At 43.0% G+C, this 24,193-nt stretch overlaps 1 protein-coding gene across 8 annotated transcripts in view; it reads left to right on the top strand.

Moving 5' to 3' along the window:
- Window positions 1-17,771, top strand: part of ppip5k1a (diphosphoinositol pentakisphosphate kinase 1a) — a 142,912-nt gene extending 125,141 nt beyond the window's left edge. For 6 of the 8 annotated variants that reach the window (XM_068015562.1, XM_068015560.1, XM_068015558.1 and 3 more), the window contains 3 exons: window positions 9,938-10,075; window positions 12,195-12,323; window positions 17,020-17,771. In XM_068015562.1, coding sequence (XP_067871663.1) covers window positions 9,938-10,075; window positions 12,195-12,323; window positions 17,020-17,351 — 599 coding nt within the window. In that variant the 3' untranslated portion in view covers window positions 17,352-17,771. Of the gene's footprint in view, window positions 1-9,937; window positions 10,076-12,194; window positions 12,324-17,019 lie in introns of those variants that run through there. The other 2 variants (XM_068015567.1, XM_068015566.1) reach the window with 1 other exon arrangement.
- The last annotated feature ends 6,422 nt before the right edge of the window (window positions 17,772-24,193 follow it).

Genomic DNA, 24,193 nt, shown 5'->3' with positions numbered 1-24,193 from the left:
TGCACTGATTAGCCCCACCACTGGAAATTGACCGTTTGATGTTGGGCGAGAGCACCGTTGGCTTTGATTCCCCTCTCATAGCTAAATAGCCTGAAGGTGCTCACTGTTTGGGCTGGCGCACAAAGAATGGTCACTTCAGTGCTGCCCATGGAACTCTACCACAGGAGCAGTCAAGGTCCCGGGAGAGGAGGATGGCAGAAAATATTAAAAACAGTCAATCACAAGGAAACCCAGTTTAAAGCCTCTTAGTGACCAAGATAGGCTCAAAGAGTAGGGATTCTGTACTTCACAGATGCTTATACTTAGGGGTCAAGGTTTACAAGACGATGAAGGAATTAGATTGTGTTTGTATAGAGAATTTGCTTCAATCAAATAAGTTGCGGTGGACCAGGGGTCACAATCTCGAGTTATGTAAAGGCAGAACTAGACTAGATGTTAGGAAGTGGTTCTTTTCCCAGGCAATAGTGGACCTGTGGAACAGGCTGCCAGCTCATGTGGCCAATGCTGATTCGCCGACTTCCTTCAAGCAAGAGCTGGACCTGTTTCTGGCTTGGGTGGAGATCACCTTGTACAAGAGGTAGGTAGCGTACAGCATTAATTGGGGCCAGAGTGGTCGACTGGCTAGTTTCAATTGCCTAACAGGATTGGAGAACTGTTTTCTATGTTTTTTTTCACCCCAAATTGCCTGGAGTTTTTATTTCTTTTTCACCTTGGCCAGGAGATGATGTCATTTCCAGGTAGGGTGGGGAGTTTCAATTATATTGCAAATACGTGGGACAGGCTGGATGGGCCAGTAGGTCTTTTCCTGCCTGTAATTTTTACTATGAGAGGATATCTGTTTTTTTTAATTGTGTGAAGAAACCATAACTAACTTCTGCCAATTGGAGGCATTTGGCCCGATTTTTAACTCTAAGTGAGTGAGTTTTGAATGAGTTAAAATCTCGCTCAATATTATATCCAGAGGTTCTTGAGGGTAATTATATAAATTTCAAATGTATTGGTTGGTGAAGGCTTTTACTACCATCTAGCTATTACATGTATCTAATGTAGGTTTGCGACAGGGTTGGTAGAGTACTGTTAAAATATTGAGCGGTATAGAGCCCAATTTATGAGCCTCTACTATATCACAGATCCACTTTCTCTGCCAGCTGTTTGTGATTGCATTGTAGAGGACACTAATGAACCTTGTTCTGTCATCTGATGGCTATCAGCCTCGTGCTACAGGTAAGCCATCGTCGGGAGTGCCTGTACCTTTGAGAGATTAGTGTCCCCTCTCTTGTAATGCTCTTTTCCTATACGTAACATCTACAGCCATATACAGGAACCTTAAGTACTTTTCCCCCTCTTTGTATCAGTCACATTGTTGCTTCTCCAACTAGTAAAAGGTGCTTCTTCTCTTAACAGAGATATTTCAGTCTGTGGTTTAGTGATATATTTTGTTTAGGTGCATTTTGACTTCTGACTCCAAAATCTAGGCAAGTCATTCTATTAAAAGGCATCATTGTTAATTGGAAGGCACTGTCTGTTTCATCAGATGGATGATGAGGATCTCATGGCATTGCTTGCAGAAGAGCAGAGTTCTTGTGCCTTGGCCAACACTCCACCCACAAACAACAGTGCCAAAAAACCCCAGATTAATTGGTCATTCATTTCATTGCTGTGTGTGGGACTTTACTGGTTCAGAATGGGAGCAGCATTTTTCTACGGAAGAATAAATGACCTTCAGAAGGAATTCATTGTGTGACGCACTTCGAGACATTTCAGTTAATTTCACTATGATATGTTATCCTGCTTGAGCTTTATCAGGAAGTCCAAGAAAAAATTGCTCCTTTCTAATAGATTGAAAACCTAATGAATAGCAATTGCCTCTAATTACCCTTTCTGCTACCACCATCAGCTCCCTGTGTCCCTAGTACTTTACCCTAGTGTTGGATAGCTAAAAATGCTCTGTCCAGGAACAACCCTTGTTTCGAATTCCGGCCTCTTGCACATGCACTATTTTAATTGCTCCACTATTGGTGGCCGTACCTTCTGCTACCTGAGCCCTAATCTCTGGAATTCCCTCTAAAAACCGCTCTGCCTTGCTACCTCTCTACCTCTAGGACCCTCCTTAAAACCTACTCTTTGACCAAACTTTTGGTCATCTGCCCTTGTATCCCCTTATGTGGTTCGATGTCAAATTTTGTTTGATTTTGTTCCTGTGGGGCATTTTTACTATGTTAAAGGCACTATACAAGTAAAAGTTGTTGGATGGACGACTCTTGGCCATCCACCATTAAGTGCCATTGAAACCCTAGTAACAACAATTTATCTTCCATATGCCTCCAGTTTTTCTCTCAGGCTTGAATTAATTAGATCAACAAATAGACTAAAACAACAAATTTGTTTAACTGAGTCAGAAGGTGAAATCCTCCCTTACGTTACTTAACGTCCTTAGGCTGAGTATCCAAAAGTGTGCTATTGATGAGGATGTGGGCAGTGCAACCAAATGGAGTGGAATAAATATTTTTCAATTGGCCTTTTTCCCCTGACGACACCTGATCCTTATCCATGGTATGTGAAGGATAGATTAATTCAGAAAGCAAGGCACATTCTGCCTAGAGGTGCGTAGTCTGCTTTTCTAACATGCCCTATAGACCTTAGCATAAGTGAGAATGATTATTCCATTGATTTTGTACTCAATAAAAAAAATTCATGTTTCTATTTTTATTGTTTAACCTACAACAGAAGATTCTGAAACTGGGGGAAAATACATGGATAAAATGAGAAGGGGTGATACTCTCCGAGCAAGTAACTGTATTAAAACCAAGAATCTCAACGGGATAGCTGCATAAGGCCTTGGGGCCAGAGTTCCTGCTGCTGATGACTATCCAGTGATCCCTGCAGGAAAGGGCATGTATGGTTGTCAGGCGAGGACAAAAGGCCAACGCTCCCTGTCAACCCTCACTGTCCAGGTTTACACGTGATGAGTGGCCATTGGGCAAGATATGGAAAAGTGGCAGGTATAGAGGGAGTAGGTATCTTTGTGTCCTGGAAGAGGGAAATAGGGTTTGCACCATGCAGCAACAGAACTGGTGCAGCATTGTTTTTATTTACCTTGATTCCTGTTCAGTTACTTTTTTTAAAAGCTTGATTCAACAGAGGCAAGAAACATAACTTCCTAAGTCTAAGAGAAATTGCTGCTCAAGTCCATAAAATAAACCGTGTAATTATATTTGTGTTATAGTGCTAATTTGGTTTCTATGGCAAACATGAAAAGGTTAAGATCAGTGGAAACTGCAGTGATGAAATAGAAGATCAGATCAGTTTGGCCTAGAACATAAGAAATAGGAGCAGGAATAGGCCATTCAGCCCTTCGAGCCTGATCCGCCATTCAGTGAGATCATGGCTGTACTTCAACACTATTTTCCTGCACTATCCCCATATCCCTTAATGGTTTAAAAATGTAGAAATGTGTCGATCTCAGTCTTGAACATACTCAACGACTGAGCCCACTGGGGCAGAGAATTCCGAAGATTCACCACCCTCTGAGTGAAGAAAATTCCTCCTCATCTCCGTCATAAATGGCCTGCCCCTTATTCTGAGACTGTGTCCCCTGGTTCTAGACTCCCCAGCCAGGGGAAATATCCTTCCTGAATCTACCCTGTTGAGCCCTGTAAGAATGTTGTATGTTTGAATGTGATCACCTCTTATTCTTATAAATTCCAGAGAATAAAGGTCCAGTCTATTTAATCTTTCCTCATAGGACAATCCCTCCATCCCAGGAATTAGTTGGTGAACCTTTGTTGCACCCCCTCTATGACAAGTACATCTTTCCTTGGCTAAGGAGACCAAAACTGCACATAGTACTCCAGGTGTGGTCTCGCCAAGGCTATATATAAGTGCAGTAAGACATCCTTGCTCCTATAGTCAAATCCCCTTGTAATAAAGACCAGCATACAATTTGCCGCCTTAATTGCTTGCTGTACCTGCATGTTAACTTTCAGTGACTCATGAACAAGGACACCTAAGTCCTTTTGAAGTTCAGCAGTTCCCAGCCTCTCACCATTTAAGAAATACTCTATATTTCTGTATTTCCTGCCAACGTGGATAACTTCACATTTCTCCACCTTGTATTCCATCTGCCAAATTTTTGCCCACTCGCTTAGCCTCTCCAATATCAGGCGCACTTACTCTTGTCGATACAAACCAAGAGTGAATCACTCAAGTCACTCTGGAATGCATTGCCTGAAAGGGTAGTGGAAGCAAATTCAGTAGTAACTTGCAAAAGGGAATTGGATAGATACTTGAAAGGGGAAAATATTGCAGGATAGCTCTTTCAAAGAGCCAGCACAGTCACGATAGGTAGAATAGTCTCCTGTGTTATATCACTCCACAAAGTTGGCTGTAGATTGGGAGCACTAATTTACACTGCTTCTTCCAAATCCAATCTTACTCAATAATTTTGAAATCAGATTGAAGCCTCTTGAAGTTTTTAGGGATTAGCCTGCTGATTCTAACCACTTTTGCACCCAGACTGCAGAACACTGTATTAACAATGCAATCTGGATCTACAATTTGAGTGTGGGCCCTCCCTCTCCCCAGCTATGCGGAGCGTTTAGTTTTAAAGGTTCCAGTGCAATCTGTAGTCTGTTGGCTAGTGTCCCTGTTTACACACTACCAAACCCACTTCCCAAGTTGTTGTGCAAATGCAGCCAAGCTCATAACATCCTAAAGCACAGGACGGTGTCCGAAATTGAAACCCACTCTGTTCATCTTTGTTTTAGAAAGTGAGGCACGGTTAAACTGACTATTATCAATAATAATGGAAGATGGGAGACCTGAGATAAACTTCCCAGAGATAAACATCAACGTCTTCTCCTTCCTTCCTCTCCTGAAGCTGCTGAATCCTTCACTGGGTAATATGTCACCTGCACATAGTCACTGCTCTTCACAATAATTATTATACATGAAGCCATTTGAAGCATCTCTTTCTCTTCCTAGTGTGGGGTTTCGTGGACAGTGATTGCTGTCCAGTGTCTTGTCCAATGGTCCATACCTCATGCGAATTTATACACTGGATCAGCACACAGTTTGCTTGTGGGCTCAACCCAAATCCTGCCCTCTTCAATGTTGTACACTTTCCAGCGGAGGTGACTAGATAGTGATCAAGAGCAAAGCCATAGTTATCTTTTTTATAACAGTGATGCTGAGGTCAAATGTAACATCCTGACCTGGCTGATAAGCTAACGGCATCCAGAGAACAAAGGTAGGACCTTCCTAGTCTGTACAGCTCAGAGACTGAGGAAAATTGCTTTTATAAAATATATATGATTCTTCCCTTTACACTCTCTCCCCATCCAAGATTATATGCCATTACGTAATTAGGTGGGTAGGCATTTGATTTGCCCCTGACTTGTCTACTAATGCTGCTCTTGAACCAATTGCTAAATGAGGCAAGTTTCCCTTCCCTGTTTGTGGTTCAATGTTTTGTCTCTAACAGTTACCAAAACAGTGATTAGGAGCTCTTTGTTAGGAATTGTGCATGGAAACCGTACCTATCCTCTGGCCCATTGCATCCCTAATGAACTATTCAAAACTATATATTAGATGGATTGTTCAGAGTGTATTCAAGCCTGCAATATATTATCATAACACCGTTCCCACCATCTGCTGTTCTCCATATAAACAACCCCAGTTATAACAGAGCTCCTGAAACATTTTCCCTGGTGTAAGTTAAATGTAGCTTTGCTCAGAACCCAGAGCTAATAAAATTCACCTCAAGTGGAACAAATGACCTCTATTCACAAGCTAGCCAGACCCGCAGTGACACTGAAATCAATTTCAGACATATTATAAAAACCTGTCTCATCCTGTTTTATAGTAACTGTGCATGGATTGGGAATATATTGGAACACTTTACTGATCATGGGTATTTATTTTTATTGAGAAGCCAAAGTGCAGGACACCCAGGACTTGCAATACTCAATTCCTCCTCCTCGCCATATTGAAGTCATGACTTGACCACACTATTTATATCAACTCACTGTTTTTACCAGGAACTCAGAATTGTGGAATTTCACACTTCTACCGGTCTTTCCCTTTCTCTTCCAACCCACAGCTTTTCAAACCCAAGCTTGGCATCAGCTGATCACTGCTTCTTGATTTACTTGGTTTCTCTCCTACTCTTTTCAGTTTTAGAGCTGTCTTGCTCTGAGTGTTGGACATTTGCATTGGTTTCTCCTTAAGCATAAATGCCTAGTGCCCTAAATTCCTGATGTGTTCCCAATTCATAATTATGTTCTTATCCTATTTTTTAAGAACTATCGTAAGAAGTAGGAGTAAACCATACGGCCCCTTGAGCCTATTCAGTCATTCAATACGATCATGGATGATCTTCTGCCTCAACTCCACTTTCTCGCCTGCTCCCCATATCCCTTGATTCCTTGAGAGAATGAAAATCTGTCTCTCTCGACCTTGAATAATGAGGTAGATTTTGTTTTGTCAGTAGCATTCTTGTTTGAGTGAGAAAGTCATGGCTTTGATTCACACTCCAGAGACTTGAGCACAAAATCCAGGCTGACACTCCTAATGCACTACTGAGGGAGTGCTGCGCTGTCGAAGGTACCGCCTTTTGGATGAGATGTTAAACCAAGGCCCCATCTGCCCCTTCAGGTGGACATGAAAGATCCCACGGCACTACTCGAAGAGCAGGCAAGTTCTCCCCAGTGTCCTAGCCAGTATTTATTCGATCTAGCTTAATTAGTAGAATAGGTTCTTTGGTCACGATCGCATTGCTGCTTGTGGGATCTTGCTCTGCGTCAGTTGGCTATCGTAAACGTACTTCACTGGTAGTTAAACATTTTGGAATGTCCTAAGGTTATGAATGACACTATATAAATGAAAGTCTTTCTTTAAGGGAAAGAGCTGAAGCCTGAATGAGATGAGCTGCCACAGTTTGCAGTTCTGGTCCCCACAGGTTTGTAATAATTTGCTTTGACTTAACTTGTAAACACTTTGTTCTGCATAAATGCCAAAAATATTCCAAATGTTTTAATTGCACACGGTCCTGCAGGATTGTCTTGCTCACTAATCCTGTAATGAGGCATTCCTGCTTCCAGCTGTTCAGTTGAATAACATTTCATTCTCTTCTGGTTTGCTAACTGCAAACCACTAATCAGTTAATCTTCGAAATCTACTCTTTCTTCCCCCAAAGGTTTACACGACCAATCTTTCCCCTCGACCCCGGGAATAGCAACTCTTTCTAATCCCACTTCCCCTTCCTAAAGAAACTGCCAAATTAACCAAAGAATTTTTTAATCGCTTAAGAATATTTTTTCCATATGGTGCCTTCTAATAGGTTTCACCTGCAATTTGCAAACGCGTTATACCATGACAGTAGTAGTGAATGCTTTCCATTGGTGATGAGCTTATTGGATCCAGAATTTGGTGAGTTTTTTTTATTTATTCCTGGGATGTGGTAAGGCCAGCATTTATTGCCCATCCCTAATTGCCCTTGAGAAGGTGGTGATGACCGACTTCTCAAATACAACTGAGTGGCTTGCTAGGCCGTTTCAGAGATCACTTAAGATTCAGTCACGTTACTGAGGGTCTGGAGCCACTTATAGGCCAGACTGGTTAAGGACGGAAGATTTCCTTCCTTAATAGACATTAGTGAACCAGATGGGTTTTTATGATAATCAGGTAGGTTTGTGGTCACCATTACTGATGGTAACATTTTATTCCCAATTTAGTTAATAGAATTTAAATTCTCCAGCTGCTATGGTGGGATTTAAACTTGTGTCCAGATCTTTAGCCCAAGCCTCTGGATTACTAGTCCAGTAGCATAACTACTATGCTATCATACCTGTTAAAAGGCACTGACAGTTTTTATATACATCACCACACTCATATCCTCTCTTGTCTGAAAGCATGCAGCACGCATCAAATGCTGTTTGCTTCCTTGTTCCTGGGCTCCCTTCAATTCTGGAAAGATAAATTTTATTTTTAATTTTAAAAAGTATTATTATAATTGACTGATGGTGTACGGGATTCATTGCCCAGTGTGGTACTGAGTTGTGTAGCCCATGAAGTAGTCCCAAGTTCAATTAGAAGTATGTACTGGGTTAGCTGATCGCACTGGGTTGGGAGCAGTAGGGGTGTTCCAATTGACTACCTGAATTAGGGAGGAGAAAAACAAAGTCCTGTTATCTGTTCCTGATCACTAATCAGCAAGCCTGCTGGAAAATGAACAAGCGTGCGTGAATGTTGGACAAGAACAGGATCAAGCTTGGCTCTGATGCACTCCATCGTTGAATATCCTGCCGATATTCCATTTCAAGACTCGCATGAAGCGTAAGGGTTGTCTTTCATATATGAATGCTTTAAGAATAAGTAGAGAGTAAATTGGGAGGGGAAGAGAGTAGCAGCAACTGTGTTGTGCTTTTGCTAAATTTTATATTTAGCAGACTTTTGGCATTATATTAAATGCTTTGTCCGATTAACGTTTGCTGACTCCTGGACCAAATAGGAAAAGAGGGAAAAAAAATTGTGGTTTTGTTTATCAGCATAAAGTACTTTTTTAAATCATCTATACCGTGTGGGGACTATTATACTCTCAATATTTTCCACCTGCTCCTATTCCTGTGGGTGACATCCTCGAAACAACAGAACCTACCAGAAATACTGATAAGTCTGCCCTTGTGCTCACCATATGATGATCACAGTCTCTAACGATGTTACTTTTTCAAAATTTAATGAGCTCAATGCATTAATAGTCTGAATATTATTGCGAGTTATGAGCAGAGTCCCTTTATAGGCATGTATTTTCCAGCTGCACTTGCTTCCCCAAGGTGTTAAACTCTGTACTAATTAATAGATTAAAATCTAATAAAGGGGATGAGTTTCTTTTTAGTGGATACTTAAATTACATGTCTCCATTTGCAGTAAATCTCCATGTGTAGTGTACAATGAACTCCATGACTCCTAGCCTTAAATAAATTCACGTTTGAACCTGCGTTATGGAATCATCTTGCATCAGCCCAAATATGATCAATAAGGCCTGAGACACAGAGTAAGAGAGTGAATACTGGAATTCTGAGCTGTAAAGAGGGCAGTTCTATCAGTCAATGGAAAAGAAAACATAAGTTAACATTTGTGGGTGTAGCCCCTTCCTTTAGAGGGTACTATCCATTGCCTGTACTCCTCCTTTAGAAGCTGACAGACCTGCTGAGCAATGATAGCATATTCTGTGTATTGCAGCCAAGTTTAACCATGTTCCCATCAATTATTCCAGCACACAAGTCATCTTTTACCCAGTGCTGCAGTAAGATATGGTGTGAGTTACCACGTATACAGACATTGTCATGTCTACATGTTCAACATTGGGATTCCTGCTCCGTGGTAATAATGGGTTGTAAAATTACATCTCAGGACGCCAACATATAATGCATGTGTCTGGAGATACATCCCGCTATTTTAATGGGCGCATTAACTTATTTGTCATATTTAGTGGAGAGGGAAAGTCCAGTTGAATACATTGTTGTTTGTGTGTCTCAGAATCCCACTGTGCTGTCAGGGCTGTGGTTTAACTGATGCAGAGAACAGTGAAGACTTGACATTTCCATCTTTTCCCACCAAAGTCTGCAGTTTAGGGGTTTTGCTACTCCCAAGATATAAACATAGCTACGTACCAGAAGTGTCTTTAGCCCTGCAGGGTTCTGATACTTGTAATTTGCATTCAGATCCCTGCTTTAAGTGTCCAGTTTTGTTGCGTTTGCCTGTCTCATTTTGATTTGGCTCAATGACTGCTTTTCGTAACAAATCAATTTTCTCTGGGAGAATGCTAGTTTTGATATGAGCCATTTTCATTGCCTTGAGAGAATATTTAGGATCTGTTAAGATCCTGTGAAATTAATTAATTGCAGATATTGTTTTTTTTTCTCTCATTTTTATTTAGGTTTTGAAGGATGCTCAATGGTTCCTTCCATCTACCCTCTCGAAACACTCCATAATTCTCTCTCCCTGAAGCAAGTGAATGAATTCCTATCGTCCATCTCAGAAATTTGTGGAAAATCTCATGATGGAGCATCAAAAGGTAAAAAATGCACTTTTAGATACATAGAGAGATACAGCACTGAAACAGGCCCTTCGGCCCACGGAGTCTGTGCCAACCAACAACCACCCATTTATACTAATCCTACATTAATCCCATATTCCCTACCTCATCCCCACAATTCTCCTACCACCTACCTACACTAGGGGCAATTTACCATGACCAATTTACCTATCAACCTGCAAGTCTTTGGCTGTGGGAGGAAACCGGAGCACCCGGCGGAAACCCACGTGGTCACAGGGCGAACTTGCAAACTCCACACAGGCAGTACCCAGTACTGAACCCAGGTTGCTGGAGCTGTGAGGCTGCGGTGCTAACCGCTGCGCCACTGTGCCGCCCTTCTAGCCCAGACTGATGCAATGAGAGCCCTCCCTTGGGTGTATTATCTGTTAAGAGTTCCAGCATGAACTGAGCTTGCGAAGTCTTAGTGTTGTTCCACAACCCATGTCACACCACATGCACTTGTCCTAAAATTCAGCAAAAAATTGTCAATCTTTGAAAAGCTGCAGGATGGCTGTGGTGTGGGAATGGAAAAATGTCACCTTGGTTCAGAAGCTAGACTAAGGCATGGTTCAGTTGGTAGCGTGCTTGCATCTGAGTCAAAAGGTTGTTGATTCAAGCCCCACTCCAGAGACTTGAGCATAAACATCTATGCTGACGCTCCAGTGCAGTACTAAGGGGAATGCTACACTGTTGAAGGTGCCGTGTTTTGGGTGAGATGGTAAACTGAGGCCCTGTCTGCTCTGTCAGGTGGGTGTAAAAGATACCATGGCGCTATGAGGTGCTGCATTGTGGGAGGACTAACACGGCAAGGGATGGTAGGACCCTAGGAAGTACAGAGGGTCAGAGGGACTTTGGTGTACTTGTCCATAGATCACTGAAGGCAACAGCACAGATAGATAAGGTGGTTAGGAAGGCATATGGGATACATGGAAGGCATATGGGATACTTGCCTTTATTAGCCGAGGCATAGAATATAAGAGCAGGGAAGTTATGATGGAGCTGTATAAAACATTAGTTAGGCCACAGCTGGAGTTCTGTATACAGTTCTGGGCACCACACTATAGGAAGGATGTGATTGTACTGGAGAGGGTGCAGAGGAGATTCACCAGGATGTTGCCTGGCTGGAGCACTTCAGCTATGAAGAGAGACTGAAAAGGCTGGGGTTGTTTTCCTTAGAGCAGGGAAGGCTGAGGGGTGACATGATTGAGGTATACAAAATTATGTGGGGCATTGATAGGTTAGATAGGAAGAAACTTTTTCCTTAGCGGAGGGGTGAATAACCAGGCGGCATAGATTTAAGGTAAGAGGGGATCTGAGGAAACATTTTTTCACTCAGAGGGTGGTTGGAATCTGGAACACACTGCCTGAAGGGTTGGTAGAGGCAGGAACCCTCACAACATTTAAGAAGTATTTAGATGAGCACTTGAAACGCCATAACATACAAGGCTACGGGCCAAGTGCTGGAAAATGGGATTAGAATCGATAGGTGCCTGATGGCCAGCACAGACACGATGGGCTGAAGGGCTGTTTCTGTGCTGTATAACTCTATGACTTAGTGACTATTTCGAAGAAGAGCAGAGGAGTTCTTCCGATGTCCTGGCCAATATTTATTCCTCAATCAACATCGCCACAACAGATTATCTGGTTATCATCACATTTGTGGGAGCTTTCTGTACACAAATTGGCTGCCATGTTTCCTATGTTCCAACAGCAACTACACTTCAAAAGTACTTTCACTGTCTTCATGGATGCTGGAATAGCCCTGCTCTCTGTAACATTGCCTTGCTTGCTGTCATTGACAAGCGAAGGAGAGCAGACATTCCACAGTAAGCAGATCTTGAGCAGAGGCCTAGAGACGCACTGAGCAGCAAATTTATCGCAAGCCACGCTCGCAAGGCATGAGTCCCAGGTCATCTCTGGGCCATGTTATGAAAGAAAGAACATGCATTTTATGGTGCCATTCACACATCAGGACATCCCCAAGCCCTTTACAGCCAATGAAGTATTTTTGAAGTGTAGTCACTACGGTATGGTTGCAATGACCTTTACTTTGAATTTATTTATGATTTGTGCAATAATCATTGTTATTATGTGACAGAACTTTCAGCAATGTTTGAGACCATGGGGAGTAGCCAGCCTACAGTGGATGAGTATATCCCACAACAAGTCCTGCCCTCCGCAGTTGCCTCCCTCTCATCACGTCCTCACTCAGAAAAACCCCCATGGTGTAAGTAATCTTTGTTTTTAAAAGAATACTTAAAAACATTGCACCTTACATGCTGTGCATCAACCAGAACTTTAAAATGTTAAGAGGGTATCAAGTTTTAAATTGAGCCAAGGCTCCTATAAAGTTTGAAATCATAGAAGCCAAGGTAAATCAACAAGAACTTGCATTTATATAGTACCTTTAACATTGGAGCTTCATAGGAGCATCATCAATCATCGAGCCACACGTGATGTTAGGAGAGGTGACCAAAAACTTGGTGAAAGTAAAGGTTTGTTTACCTTTGCGCTTTGAAAAGCTGAGGATTGTGTAGGGCAGAGAATTACCAGCAGAGGGGAGGGTGTAGGTGCAGATTGGTTTTAGATTCTATCTGGTGTTAAACAGAGATCTGTATACCGCATGCTTCATTGTAGCATGGTGCTTTTTCTCAACACGGGCAAGCATTGGAGATTGTCATATTCAGCCAGAAGTTAAAGAGAGTAAAGAATTTTTTTGGTATGATTCGTGTGCAAAACACTTCATTCATGATTACATTGTGCCACATTTACACAGATGTTAGACCACTTAAATGAAATAAATGGCTTAATACCTGACTACAAATAGCACACAGGGTTGTCCTGGGTTAATGTTTGTTTGTGAATACCAACCAGATGTTCTGTGAGCTGGAGTTGGTGTGACATGCTGTGTATTGGTGTGGGATCTTATGGCTGGTCCTTACAAAGTGTGAGACTTTTAGAGTTGCATATTAAACAGTGGTATATCAGCCACACTTTAATTCACGTTTCTACGTCCACGAGATATTGGGAAGGAAAGTGCATGTACAGATTGAAAAATCAGTACCTGCCACTCGTTAAGGGGAAGTGATACATTTTGTTCAAAATGCTCCCACATTGTTTGTTTTTGAAAAGAGATGCATGTTTGATAAAACTTTACATAGAATTTACAGTACAGATATGAGTCATTCAGCCCATCAGGTCTATGCTGACATTTATGCTCCACCTGAGCCTCCTCCCACCCTCTTCATCTAACCCTATCAGCATATAGAACATAGAACATACAGCACAGAACAGGCCCTTCGGCCCATATCCTTCCATTCCTTTTCTCCCTCGTATATTTGTCTAGCTTCCCCTTAAGCATCTATGCTGTTTGCCTCAACCACTCCTAGTAGTAGTGAGTCCCACATTCTTACTTGAATTCCCAATTGGATTTATTTGGGACTGTCTTAAAATTATGACCCATAGTTCTGGTCTCCCCCACATCTTCTCTAGGTCTACCCTTTCAAACCGTCTCATAGTCTTAAAGACCTCTAACAGTTCATTCCTCAGCCTTCTCTTTATCCATTATTATTTTCAAAAACTCAAAACTTTCTTACTAGATGCCTCAGCCCAATCTCAGAAGAGTGTCTTCCTTCTACACCAGTGTGATATTGGGGGGAAATTTTATGCTCTCCCGTGCATCGGGTTTGGAGGTGGGGAGAGCATATAATTAGACGGGGACGCCGCCACCTTCCCAGCTCCACCCAAGTTAAGTCCGGGGCAGGAAAACCTCTGAACAGCCATCCCGCTGATGCCAGAATTAGCCAGCTTCAGGTGGGTCTGTGGCCACACTCGGAGCATGGCAAGAAAAATCATGCAGGCTGCTTGTGGGCGGTGGGGGGGACAGGCGTCGGTGGGGGTGTCCTTCCTTAGAAGGCACTTAGTGCCTGAACAAGGGACCTGGCATCGGGAAGTGGGGGGGGGTTGGGGCAGCTGCTGAGAGTCTTCCCACTGCTCTTGCTGCCGATCGTCCCTGCCACAACCCCCATCCCACGAAATGTCTCCCGCTGTGCAGGCCCTCTGGCCGAGTCAAGTACTGGCAACAGCCACTGCTTCACAGTGAAAGAGCTGTCAGCATCTGATGATGGGCTGGCAGCTGTAAGAGGGCAGGGCTTCTGTCACCAGGGTTCTTGATCCAGGGAAGGCCCACCACTGTCCACTTAAATGCCTAATTGTCACTTGATCTTTTGGGCCTTCCCCAGAGGAGGCGACACGCAGCTCTCACCGGCTCTTTTGCCGGTCGTCGAGATCCCCATCACCAAGACAAGATCCCAACCATTATTTCTATTTCACACACCAGCTATTCGGTGACCTTTTGGACTGAGAATGCCAAATCACTACAGGAGCAATTTTGTGTGTTAACTAGACATCAGCTGGAAGCTGCTTCGAGCCTGTCCAAACTTAATTCACACATGGACTCTCACAGTTAACTGATAAAGATTTCAGCCCATCGGTCTGGGCTTATTTGAAGCCCGATGCCAGGGACTGTGTGACCTACATTGGCTCCCAGTCTGACAATGCCTCTGTTTTAAAATTCTTGTCCTTGTTTTCAAATCTGTCCGTGGCCTCGCTGCTCTCTCTTTCTGTAACCTCCTCCAGCCCTACAACTCTCCCAGAACTCTGTGCTGCTCTAATTCTGGCCTCTTGCACATTCCCAATTTTTGTTGTTCCACCATTGACTCTCTCCTCCTTTACGATGCTCCTTTAAAACCTACCTTGTTTGACCAAGCTTTTGGTTGCCTGTCCTAGTCTCCTTATATAGCTTGGGGTCGGATTCTGTGACATTTGGGACATTTTATTGTGTTAAAGGTGCTATATAAATGCAAGTTATTAGTGCTGTTGCCAACAGTTTGCACCACCCATCCCTTTATTTAAACAGTCAGGTGCAGCTTGCCTTTCGTACATGTGCATGATCGAGCATTCCGCACTGTACAAACGCTTCAGTTTGAAGAGAAAACATAATGGCATGAGTGAGCGTGGTTATCTGTTCCCTCAAACAGCTGTGTTATTGTACGCTTGCACATCTGCCATTGCTTAATTCCCCATGCCTAAGCTGATAATGAATTACTTTCGCTTTGGATTTTCTTTGACCTGGTTACTGCTAGTAGTTTGCAATTAAAAGGTTAAGGCAGACTGACCCAGAAGGTGCTATGTTCCATCACCGATCTGTACAGAGTTAGTTGCACCATTATAGGGGGATTTAGGGAGTTAAGTTTTTATGCAATAAACTAGCAATTCCGAGTACCCGTTTAGGGTATTCTGCTCTAGCTGGACAGCTTTGAGGCAGGCCTGGAACTGAAAGTAGACTGACACAGCACAGCCCCAGACACAAGTAACATGGATACTAGCTCTGTAAAGTGAACATTTAAATATCACCACAAATATAGTCCTATTTAAAAATTTCTCCCCTCAGAAGCAACATTGCAGTCAATTTGTACAGATGAGGACAATGGGGAATGACATCATAACGTGTCAGGAATTAATTTAATTAGTTACTGATGCACTAAATGAGCATGGGTATATTATTTAAAATAAAATCCTTTAGCTTAGGTATCTCTACTCTTTTGTATCATCTTCAGATAGCCTATTATAACATTTTGTCTGTTTTTAAATAAGTTTCCCAATCACCAAATCGGCAATCAAAAGTTTGTTTATTTTCAATATTGAATCGTGCCCTTTCCAAACGCTGCTGCATTTACTTAAATAAACAGAGTCCAGATATAATTCATTGTGCAAAATAATTGGACACAGGAGCAACCTAATGTCAGTAAAATGATGTGTAAATATCAGACTTTCTTAAAGGAAACGTTTTCATGAAATCTCAGAGGAGGTGTGTATGTGTGTGTATAATTTTAAAATAGTCTACTTTTAGTTGCAGGTCTGCCTCAGTGCTGGTCCAGACTGAGCAGGATACCCTGTCTGGGTACCAGGAAGTGAAGAGTTTGTTGTATATAAAATGTAATTCCCGTAATCCCCCCAACATGCGTTCAACAAACTCTGTACAGATCAGCTATGGAATGTTGCAACTTTTTGGTCGGTCTACCTTACTTAACCTTTTAATTACAAACTACTTTTAAATCCAAAACTTGCACACACAAATTAAATTTCTCTCTCAATGCATTCCAAAGTACTTCACTGACAGTGAATTAGGTTTGAAGTGCAGTCAGTGTCGTGTGGCATACACGCTGCAAGCCCACAGACAGAAATTCATTGAATCGCCACTTAATCTGTCTTCAGTGGTGCTGATTGATAGAGGAATGTTGACCAGGGCACTGGGAGCAAGAACCCTGCTGCTTTTCAGATAGTTCCGTGGGATCTTTGACATTCCCCTGGACCACCAGAATTTTGCAGCTGGGCCTCAGTTTAATTTCTCACCTGAAGTTTGGAACCTTCAAAAGTGCAGCACTCCCTTGTGTCAGCTTAAATATCAAGGTAAAACTGAGGAATTAGAGAGGTAGAGTTTGGAGAAAGTGAAGTACCTATTGTGATGTTGAATCTGGACTTATTATGATACAAGAAAGTAACACACTTAAACCAATATCCTCTTAATCCATCACTTCACATTGTTCTCACTACTGGTGACAGACCTGTAACCACCAGTTTTTCACCAGAGTGTTTTACTATTGAAAATGCTCTCTCTAGACATAACTCCAATGTGGAAGGATGCAATCTGATTGTATCACTGGCTATTTTTTACAGTTCAAGTTGACACAAACCATTACACTTTACTGATATCCCACTGAAAGTGCTGTGTTTGTAATGTAATACAGCAGTAATTCATAGTTAGATCAATAGGAAATAATGTGGAGCAGGTTTCAGTGATGCGTATCTGAGAATTTCCATTTTTAATGATTTTTTTGACTTGCCTGAATCCTTAATTACAGATAGCAGTGGTCCGTCAAGCACAGTGTCAAGTGCTGGCCCATCATCTCCCAACACCTCCGACACCTCCCCCCGGTTTAGTTTCAGCGAGAAGTCATCACTCACGCCGCAGAGCAGTGAAGAACAGCAGCAACAGTCCGGCCACCCAGCAACTCCAAGCCAATATCCCAGCCACAATCACAAGGACCTACAGCTGACACCAGCTCTTCAAACCAGCCAGGGGCAGCAAGTCATTCAAGGTCAACAGCCGTACCAGAATCACAGCGACCCACAGCTGTCAGGGAGTGCAGCTGGGCAGGGACAGCAAGTGATGGAAGGTCTGGTGGAAACCTAGCAATGAAGGCAGTGGATAGTTCGCAGTATTGTGCCACCAGAGGTGATGTCCACTCTTGGGCTTCTGTCATTAAATAGAGACTGAGGCTGTACATTTTATAAATCTAATGGGATGGATCTGGGGTCAGTACAATAGATTAATACAGCACTGTAATATTATAGGCATTTGACACTCCAGGTTTGGACTGTGATAGTTTGACATCATCTTGCGCCTCATATCCCCGTGTGTTTGTTGCAGATCAGGTGTCTGTATGTCTCACGTTATGGGTTATGTATTTTTATCTGGTACACGTCAGTCTTGTTCCTATCACCATGTATGGAAAGCCAGCTATCTCTTCATCTGTGTAGTTTGTAAATTTTAAAAGGTTATTTAATATTTTGTAAATATGAAACAATTTAATCCTCATGGGGACTGATGGAACTTTAGGCTCTAATCTGTTTTTCTTTCACCCAGTTTCTTTCCAAAAATATAGCAGTATTGCAGAGCATACTGAAACAAGACGGACAGGAAGTGTGCATCTTCAGTGGTTAGCCGAGTTACCATTCTGATGAAACATGGAGGCCAAGCCTGGCTTACAGGGCAACTGAAATATCCTGTGAGCTATCAACCAAAGAGATTCAAGGTTCGGTCTCGGTCTCTACAATTAAGCTACTGTCAACCAGGGAATAGTTGGGGTGCTACCCTTGGCCTCAGTGCCCCTGGGTTGGTGAAGGGGAAAATTCAGCCAAAGGTTCCTACTCCTGATCACTGAAACTTGCACACTTGTGGGCAATGATGCCTCTAAATTTTCTTTGCTCTGTGCGGCCTGCTTAGTTCAATGTGTGAACCTTTAATTTTTTTGTGTGTGGCCACGCACAGCTTACAGGGTCAGCTTGTGATTGGCCTGTGTGTTACCTTCATGGCAGTTGTGAGGCTGCACACCGCGCAGCTTTGAGAGATCATTGCTTCAGGGGTAAGGCTTAGATTGGGGAGCGGTGGGGGTCGGTCCCCTCCAAGATTGAATAATAGTGACACACTGCCAGGGCTCACCGGATCGAATGGCCACTCGGGTGAGATGCTGTAGGACTGTTGGTGCATATGGTGCCTCAGTGTAAATCAACACCTTCGCAAGAACAGGACAAAAATTGAGATGGAGAAAAATACATGCAGAACCTACCGTGTACCACAGCTAAATAATAACTTTAGATTTTCTAAAGTTTTAACTTAATACTCATGAGAATTGCTATCAGCAAGTTTTGGTACTTAGCAGGGATAAGCAAACTGCACAATGCTGCAGCTTAACTGTTCCAGACATGGGCTGCAGCTCTGAAATAAGTGAGAGAAGTGAATTTACTTTGTAAATTTAGGACACCAAGTGCAAGGGTTTATCTATCTTGAGTGAGATGGGTGTTATCGGTATGGGGGATGTCCATCTTTATGCCTGAGCCAACTGATAGTTTGTCTCAGCGTCCTGAGCTCATGGAGAGAAAAATCTGCCAGGGTTGCAACTCCTGATTGCTGTGTGTGTGTGTGTGTGTTTGTTGGGCACAGATAGGATTGGGTGGGGCTGGGACATTTACCATAATTAAACAGCCTGTTGAAGCTCTTTAGACTCCCACATGAAGTATGGCCATGGGTGAGACAGCAATGGGAAGCTGGTTCCCATGGATCCATGACCCCCAATGTGAGTTAATATTTTCAGGAGAGGAGGAAAAGTAACATTTTTGAGGGAATTGTTGTCTTGTACAATAGTTATAACCTTGTCAGGGCTGTAATATGAACACAGTGCATAGTTAACTCAGCACTGGCATATGAAAAACAATCGCTCTAGGATAGGGATGTCACGGTGTAACAACTGCAGTCTTCGAAAAATTATCAGTTCAGAAATGTTTTTGTGTTATATCAGAATAATTACACATTCACTGTTTAAGATTGTTGTGGTAGGAAATGAATAACTGGTGTCAGTTAAGATGATGTGATGCTTCTACTGGGTAATGGGCTTTGTATCATAAGTCACCTGGGAGTGTGGAATCGGCCCATATATTTCAAAATGAGGTAGGGAAACCAATACACTTGAGAGAATTTGAAGGCAGCTTTTATTTTTCTTCAATTTTGAACTGGAGTCACTAGGACTCAGTCATGTTCATTCTGTAATGACTGGTAATGCACAAGGTGTGGTGCTGGAGTAGCCGTTTGGAGATCGTGGGTTCCAATCCTCCTTTCATGGAAAGTTTTAAAATTAAAATTTAACACCAGTCAATCTGGTGTTCTGTGGGCTGGTGCTGAAAAGGCACATAATTTTTCTTTGTTTAAAAACCCATTCAGCGAAGGGAACCTGCCCTACCTCTTGGCATCCTACATGTGAATCTAGTTTCACACTATGCGCTTGACCCTTACTGCCCTCATATACAAATTTTTGATGGTTCCAGGACAAGTTGATAAGGCAGTTAACAAAGCATACAGGATCCCAGGCTTTATTAATAGAGGCATAGAGTACAAAAGCAAGGGTGTTGATGCTAAACCTTTATAAAACACTGATTAGGCCTCAGCTGGGATATTCTGTACAATTCTGGGCATCACATTTTAGGAATGGTGTCAAGGCCTTGGAGAGGGTTTATAGAATGGTACCAGGGATGAGGGACTTCAGTTCTTTGGAGAGACTAGAAAAGCTGAGGTTGTTCTCCTTCGAGCAGAGAAGGTTAAGAGGAGATTTAATAGAAGTGCTGAAAGTTATGAGGGATTTTAATAGGGTAAATAAGGAGAAACTGTTTCCACTGGCAGGAGGATCTGTAACCAGAGGATAGACAGATTTAAGATAATTAGCAAAAGAACCAGGGGAAGATGAGAGTTTTAGTTTTATACAGCGAGTTGTTGTGATCTGGAATGCGCTGCCTCAACGGGGGGTAGTGGAAGCAGATTCAATATCTTTAAAGCGAATTGGATAAATACTTGAAAAGAAAATTTTTTAGGGCACTCGGGAAAGAGCAGGGGAGTGGGACTAACTGGATAGCTCTTTCAAAGAGCCAGCACAGGCATGATGGGCCGAATGGCCCCCTTCTGCCCATTAAGATTCTATGAAGTGGGCTGGCATACCAATTGCTACAAAGCAGAAGGTCCAGCACCTTCTCAGGGCAACTAGGGATGGGCAATAAAAGCCTTTGAAATCCTGAGACTAAATTAACAGTTTAGCATCGTCAACCTCCGATCACAGTCCCACGGTGAGGCCTGTGCAACAATGCTTAGTGTATTAGCAGACATAGGGAAATTAGATGTAAACTTTAATATTGTAGGATGCACTACTTGTGTGACCTTTCTTAAGATATGCCCTGGGCTGGTGCCAGACCTGTAACCTGACGTACACAGCTTGAGGTACTCACCAGACCCAGACCCAGTCTAGAAGGACAGAGTGTGAGGTCGTACTGCTGGGTGTGTTTCCACAGTTCAAGTAGACAGAGTATAAAACTTCCAATACCCATCATTACACTTTATTGAAACCCTGTGTTGGATTTTCCCTGCGATCTTCTGAACCCCGGCCTCAGGGAAACAGTCATTCATTGTGATTTTCTACAGATCAGTTAATTCATGGCCAGAGGGCAGGCTCGCGTCTAATTAAGGATGGCGGGTGGGCTCTTGTAGTCAGAGGGCCAATCAGAGGCCTTCCACATTGAAAGCAGCAGCAGGATGCAATGGAAGGTAAGTGAGGCAGAGGATGCTTCAAAATGGAGGCACTCTCCAACGTATTTTAAATTTAAACTAAAAAGATAGCTTTTGCAGCCAAGCCACCACTGGCTAGAGGGGTCCTTGGAGGGTTGGGGGGGGTGGGGTGGTGAGAGACCCTCTGCAGAGTGGCCTACGGCTGCTGCCATACCCAGGCTGCAGGGAGGGCCTCTAGGCCCACCTGGAGCGCTGGGCATCCCCTCTTCACCCACCCCCCACACCCCCAAAGTCTGCCATCACGAGGCCGCCCGCAGGCAGTTTAAACTGACACCCGCTGCCTGCGGAAAGCTGGAGGCCTCCGGGAAAATCCAAGTCTGCCTCTGGGGAAAATGCAAGTCGGCCTCCTTTACTTGGCCTTAAGTGGCCTTTAACAAGCCTGATTGTTTACCTGCCAAGTGCGGGGGGAGGGGAGTAGCTCTGGCGCCCCCTTCCCCTCCCTCCCCTGACATTCCACCTCCATGAAAATGGCCTGGGGCAGGTGGGGTATGGAGCGGGGCAGGTGGGGTATGGAGCAGGGCAGCCAGCATGCAGGCTGGTGGTGCTTTTTTATAACACCCGTCTGCTTCCATTCCTGGCCCCAGTGGAGCCTAAAAATCGGGCCCCTGTTGGTGATATATTACTGCGAACAGTTCAATTAGATTCTTTAAAAAAAAAACTCTCTTCCAAATTTTCACTCGGGAGTTATTTCCAGATGATGTACTGAGTTGATGTGGATGTTGGGTCTGCTCACTAAATAATCGAATAGGGAGACATGATAGGAGCAGGAAGCTGAGATCAAAGTTTATATGCAGATAAAAAAGGTGAGGGGGAATGGTGGTGCAGCAGACATATTGGGACTGAAATTGAGATATTGGGATGGTTACAAATGGATCCCAAGGTTGAGTTTAGGAGCTTCCTGCACTTGAATTTTATTTTTGCTTTTATTAAATCTTGTGTTTTACAGATACTTTTATTGCCTTTTATTTTTAATTTATTAAAAATGTAAAATTTAAGTCAGGAAAACCAGAGAAGGTGCGAGGAAGAAAAATAGTCTTTTCTGGTTCCATTGATGGATTAATGCAGGTCGGGGATCAGGGAGCGTTAGTTAAAATTTGATAGCTGACTAAGCCGGGATAATACCAACACAACAAGGAAATGCAGTCAAAGAGAGGGACTAGGAAGCAGCAATGGTGGTACTCTGTGCTGGGGTCAGACATGCTATCTGCTACACACAGGGACTGAGCTAAATTGGAGCTACAAGGTCACAGCTCATTTCCAACCAGGCTGTGCAGCAGGGTTAGATGCAGTACAGTCCGAAAAGACTCATGTGGAGCATAAACATTAGCATAGACCAGTTGAGCCAACTGGCCTGTTTTATGTGCTGTAAAATTCTATGTAACCAGTGCAAAATATCTCAATTTCAGTCTTAATCTGTCTGCTTCACCATTCCCCCTCGCCTTTTTTATTGCAACAGAGTTTTATCAGTGTTACTGAGATCAATACAAGCTGGCATTGTTTTATCGATTCTAATCAGAAATCAAAGAGCTATGATGCACTGTAAAGCAAGGCAGTAATGTTGGCTATAATTTCACTTTTGGGAGCTAAAGGCCATTTTATATTTGTGTCTGTTGTGCAGTTTTGTTACAAACTTTCAAAAAGGTTTTATTCTTCCGGCAAAATCCCACATAGAAATAAAGCACTGAACTGTTCAGAGAACTCAACATGGCATTTGTTTAGTAAACTGTAGACGTTGACCACGCAGAAGGGAACCATTTGGCCCATTAGACCCATACTTGCCCTTTGCTAGCATAATTTGGAATGAATCCCTCTCCCCCACTCTCTTCCCATATCTGTATCTTCCTCTGTTCAGACTACCTAGGCCCTAAGCTCTGGAATTCCCTCCCTAAGCCTCTCCACCTCTCTCTCTCCCTTAAAACCTACCTCTTTGACCAAGCTTACGGTCGCCTGTCTTAGTATCTTATGTGTCAAATTTTGTTTGCTGGCACTCCTGTGAAGCACCTTGGGACATTTGACTACATTAAAGGCAAGTAGTTGTTGTTTCAAATGCTTACCTTTTTCTCCCTAAAAAGTTGCAATGGCCTCTGCCTCACCCACTCCCTTTGGTAAGGAATCCCCTGCTCCACTAACCCTCGATGCGAAGCCATTTCTCCTAACCCCTCTCCGATCTCTTGCTGTTAAACATTTTTTAATTGAAATCTTATTAGTTGAAAGGAAATCACACTGACAGACCCAATGGCGGAGGCTGTGCCTTTACTGTTCATGTTGGTATCAGTAAATAAATCCAACAAGGCAGACAGATCAGCATTGCTATTAAACTTGGCAATCGAATGAAAGCTACATGTAAGACCAGACGCTTTCCCATTTAATAGATTACTGTGTTGCACTGCCTTTTATTTGTTTTGCTTGGGGCTACTTTTCACTTTTTATTTTTAAAGGCAATGCAAAATTTAAGCTCTCTATGTTTGCATAGTAAATTGCTGAAGGCTTTGAATGTGACTGATCTGCTATTCAGAAGGTAGTTGAGGAAAAATAGCCATGAAATATGCATTCTCATTGCATCTTGAGCCCTTGTTGCCAATGGGCGTGAAGAGATTTGTTGTAAGTGAGGTTATTCGCAGTGTTATGTATGCCTTATTTTCAAATTATTTATTAATGGAGTCATTCTTGAAGAGGTTGTGTCTGATAAAGGCCAGGGGTATGGGGTGAGTTGTCTGTTTGCTTGTAGGTAAGGGTTTCCCACTGAGTGCACTGTCTGTCACTGGCTCCTATTGTGGTTTTAATTACAGACATTACTGAAGAAACCAAACAGAAAGTCCTACTAAAAGCAACATACTGCAAATCTGAAATGAGAACAGGGCGGCACAGTGGTGCAGTGGTTAGCACCGCAGCCTCACAGCTCCAGCGACCCGGGTTCAATTCTGGGTACTGCCTGTGTGGAGTTTGCAAGTTCTCCCTGTGTCTGCGTGAGTTTTCTCCGGGTGCTCCGGTTTCCTCCCACATGCCAAAGACTTGCAGGTTGATAGGTAAATTAGCCAATAGAAATTGCCCCTAGTATAGGTAGGTGGTAGGGAAATATAGGGACAGGTGAGGATGTGGTAGGAATATGGAATTAGTGTAGGGTTAGTATAAATGGGTGGTTGATGGTC

This window comes from Heterodontus francisci, chromosome 35 (assembly GCF_036365525.1).
Source record: "Heterodontus francisci isolate sHetFra1 chromosome 35, sHetFra1.hap1, whole genome shotgun sequence".
Classification (NCBI taxonomy): Eukaryota; Metazoa; Chordata; class Chondrichthyes; order Heterodontiformes; family Heterodontidae; genus Heterodontus; species Heterodontus francisci.
This window is presented reverse-complemented; position numbering and strand designations above follow the sequence as displayed.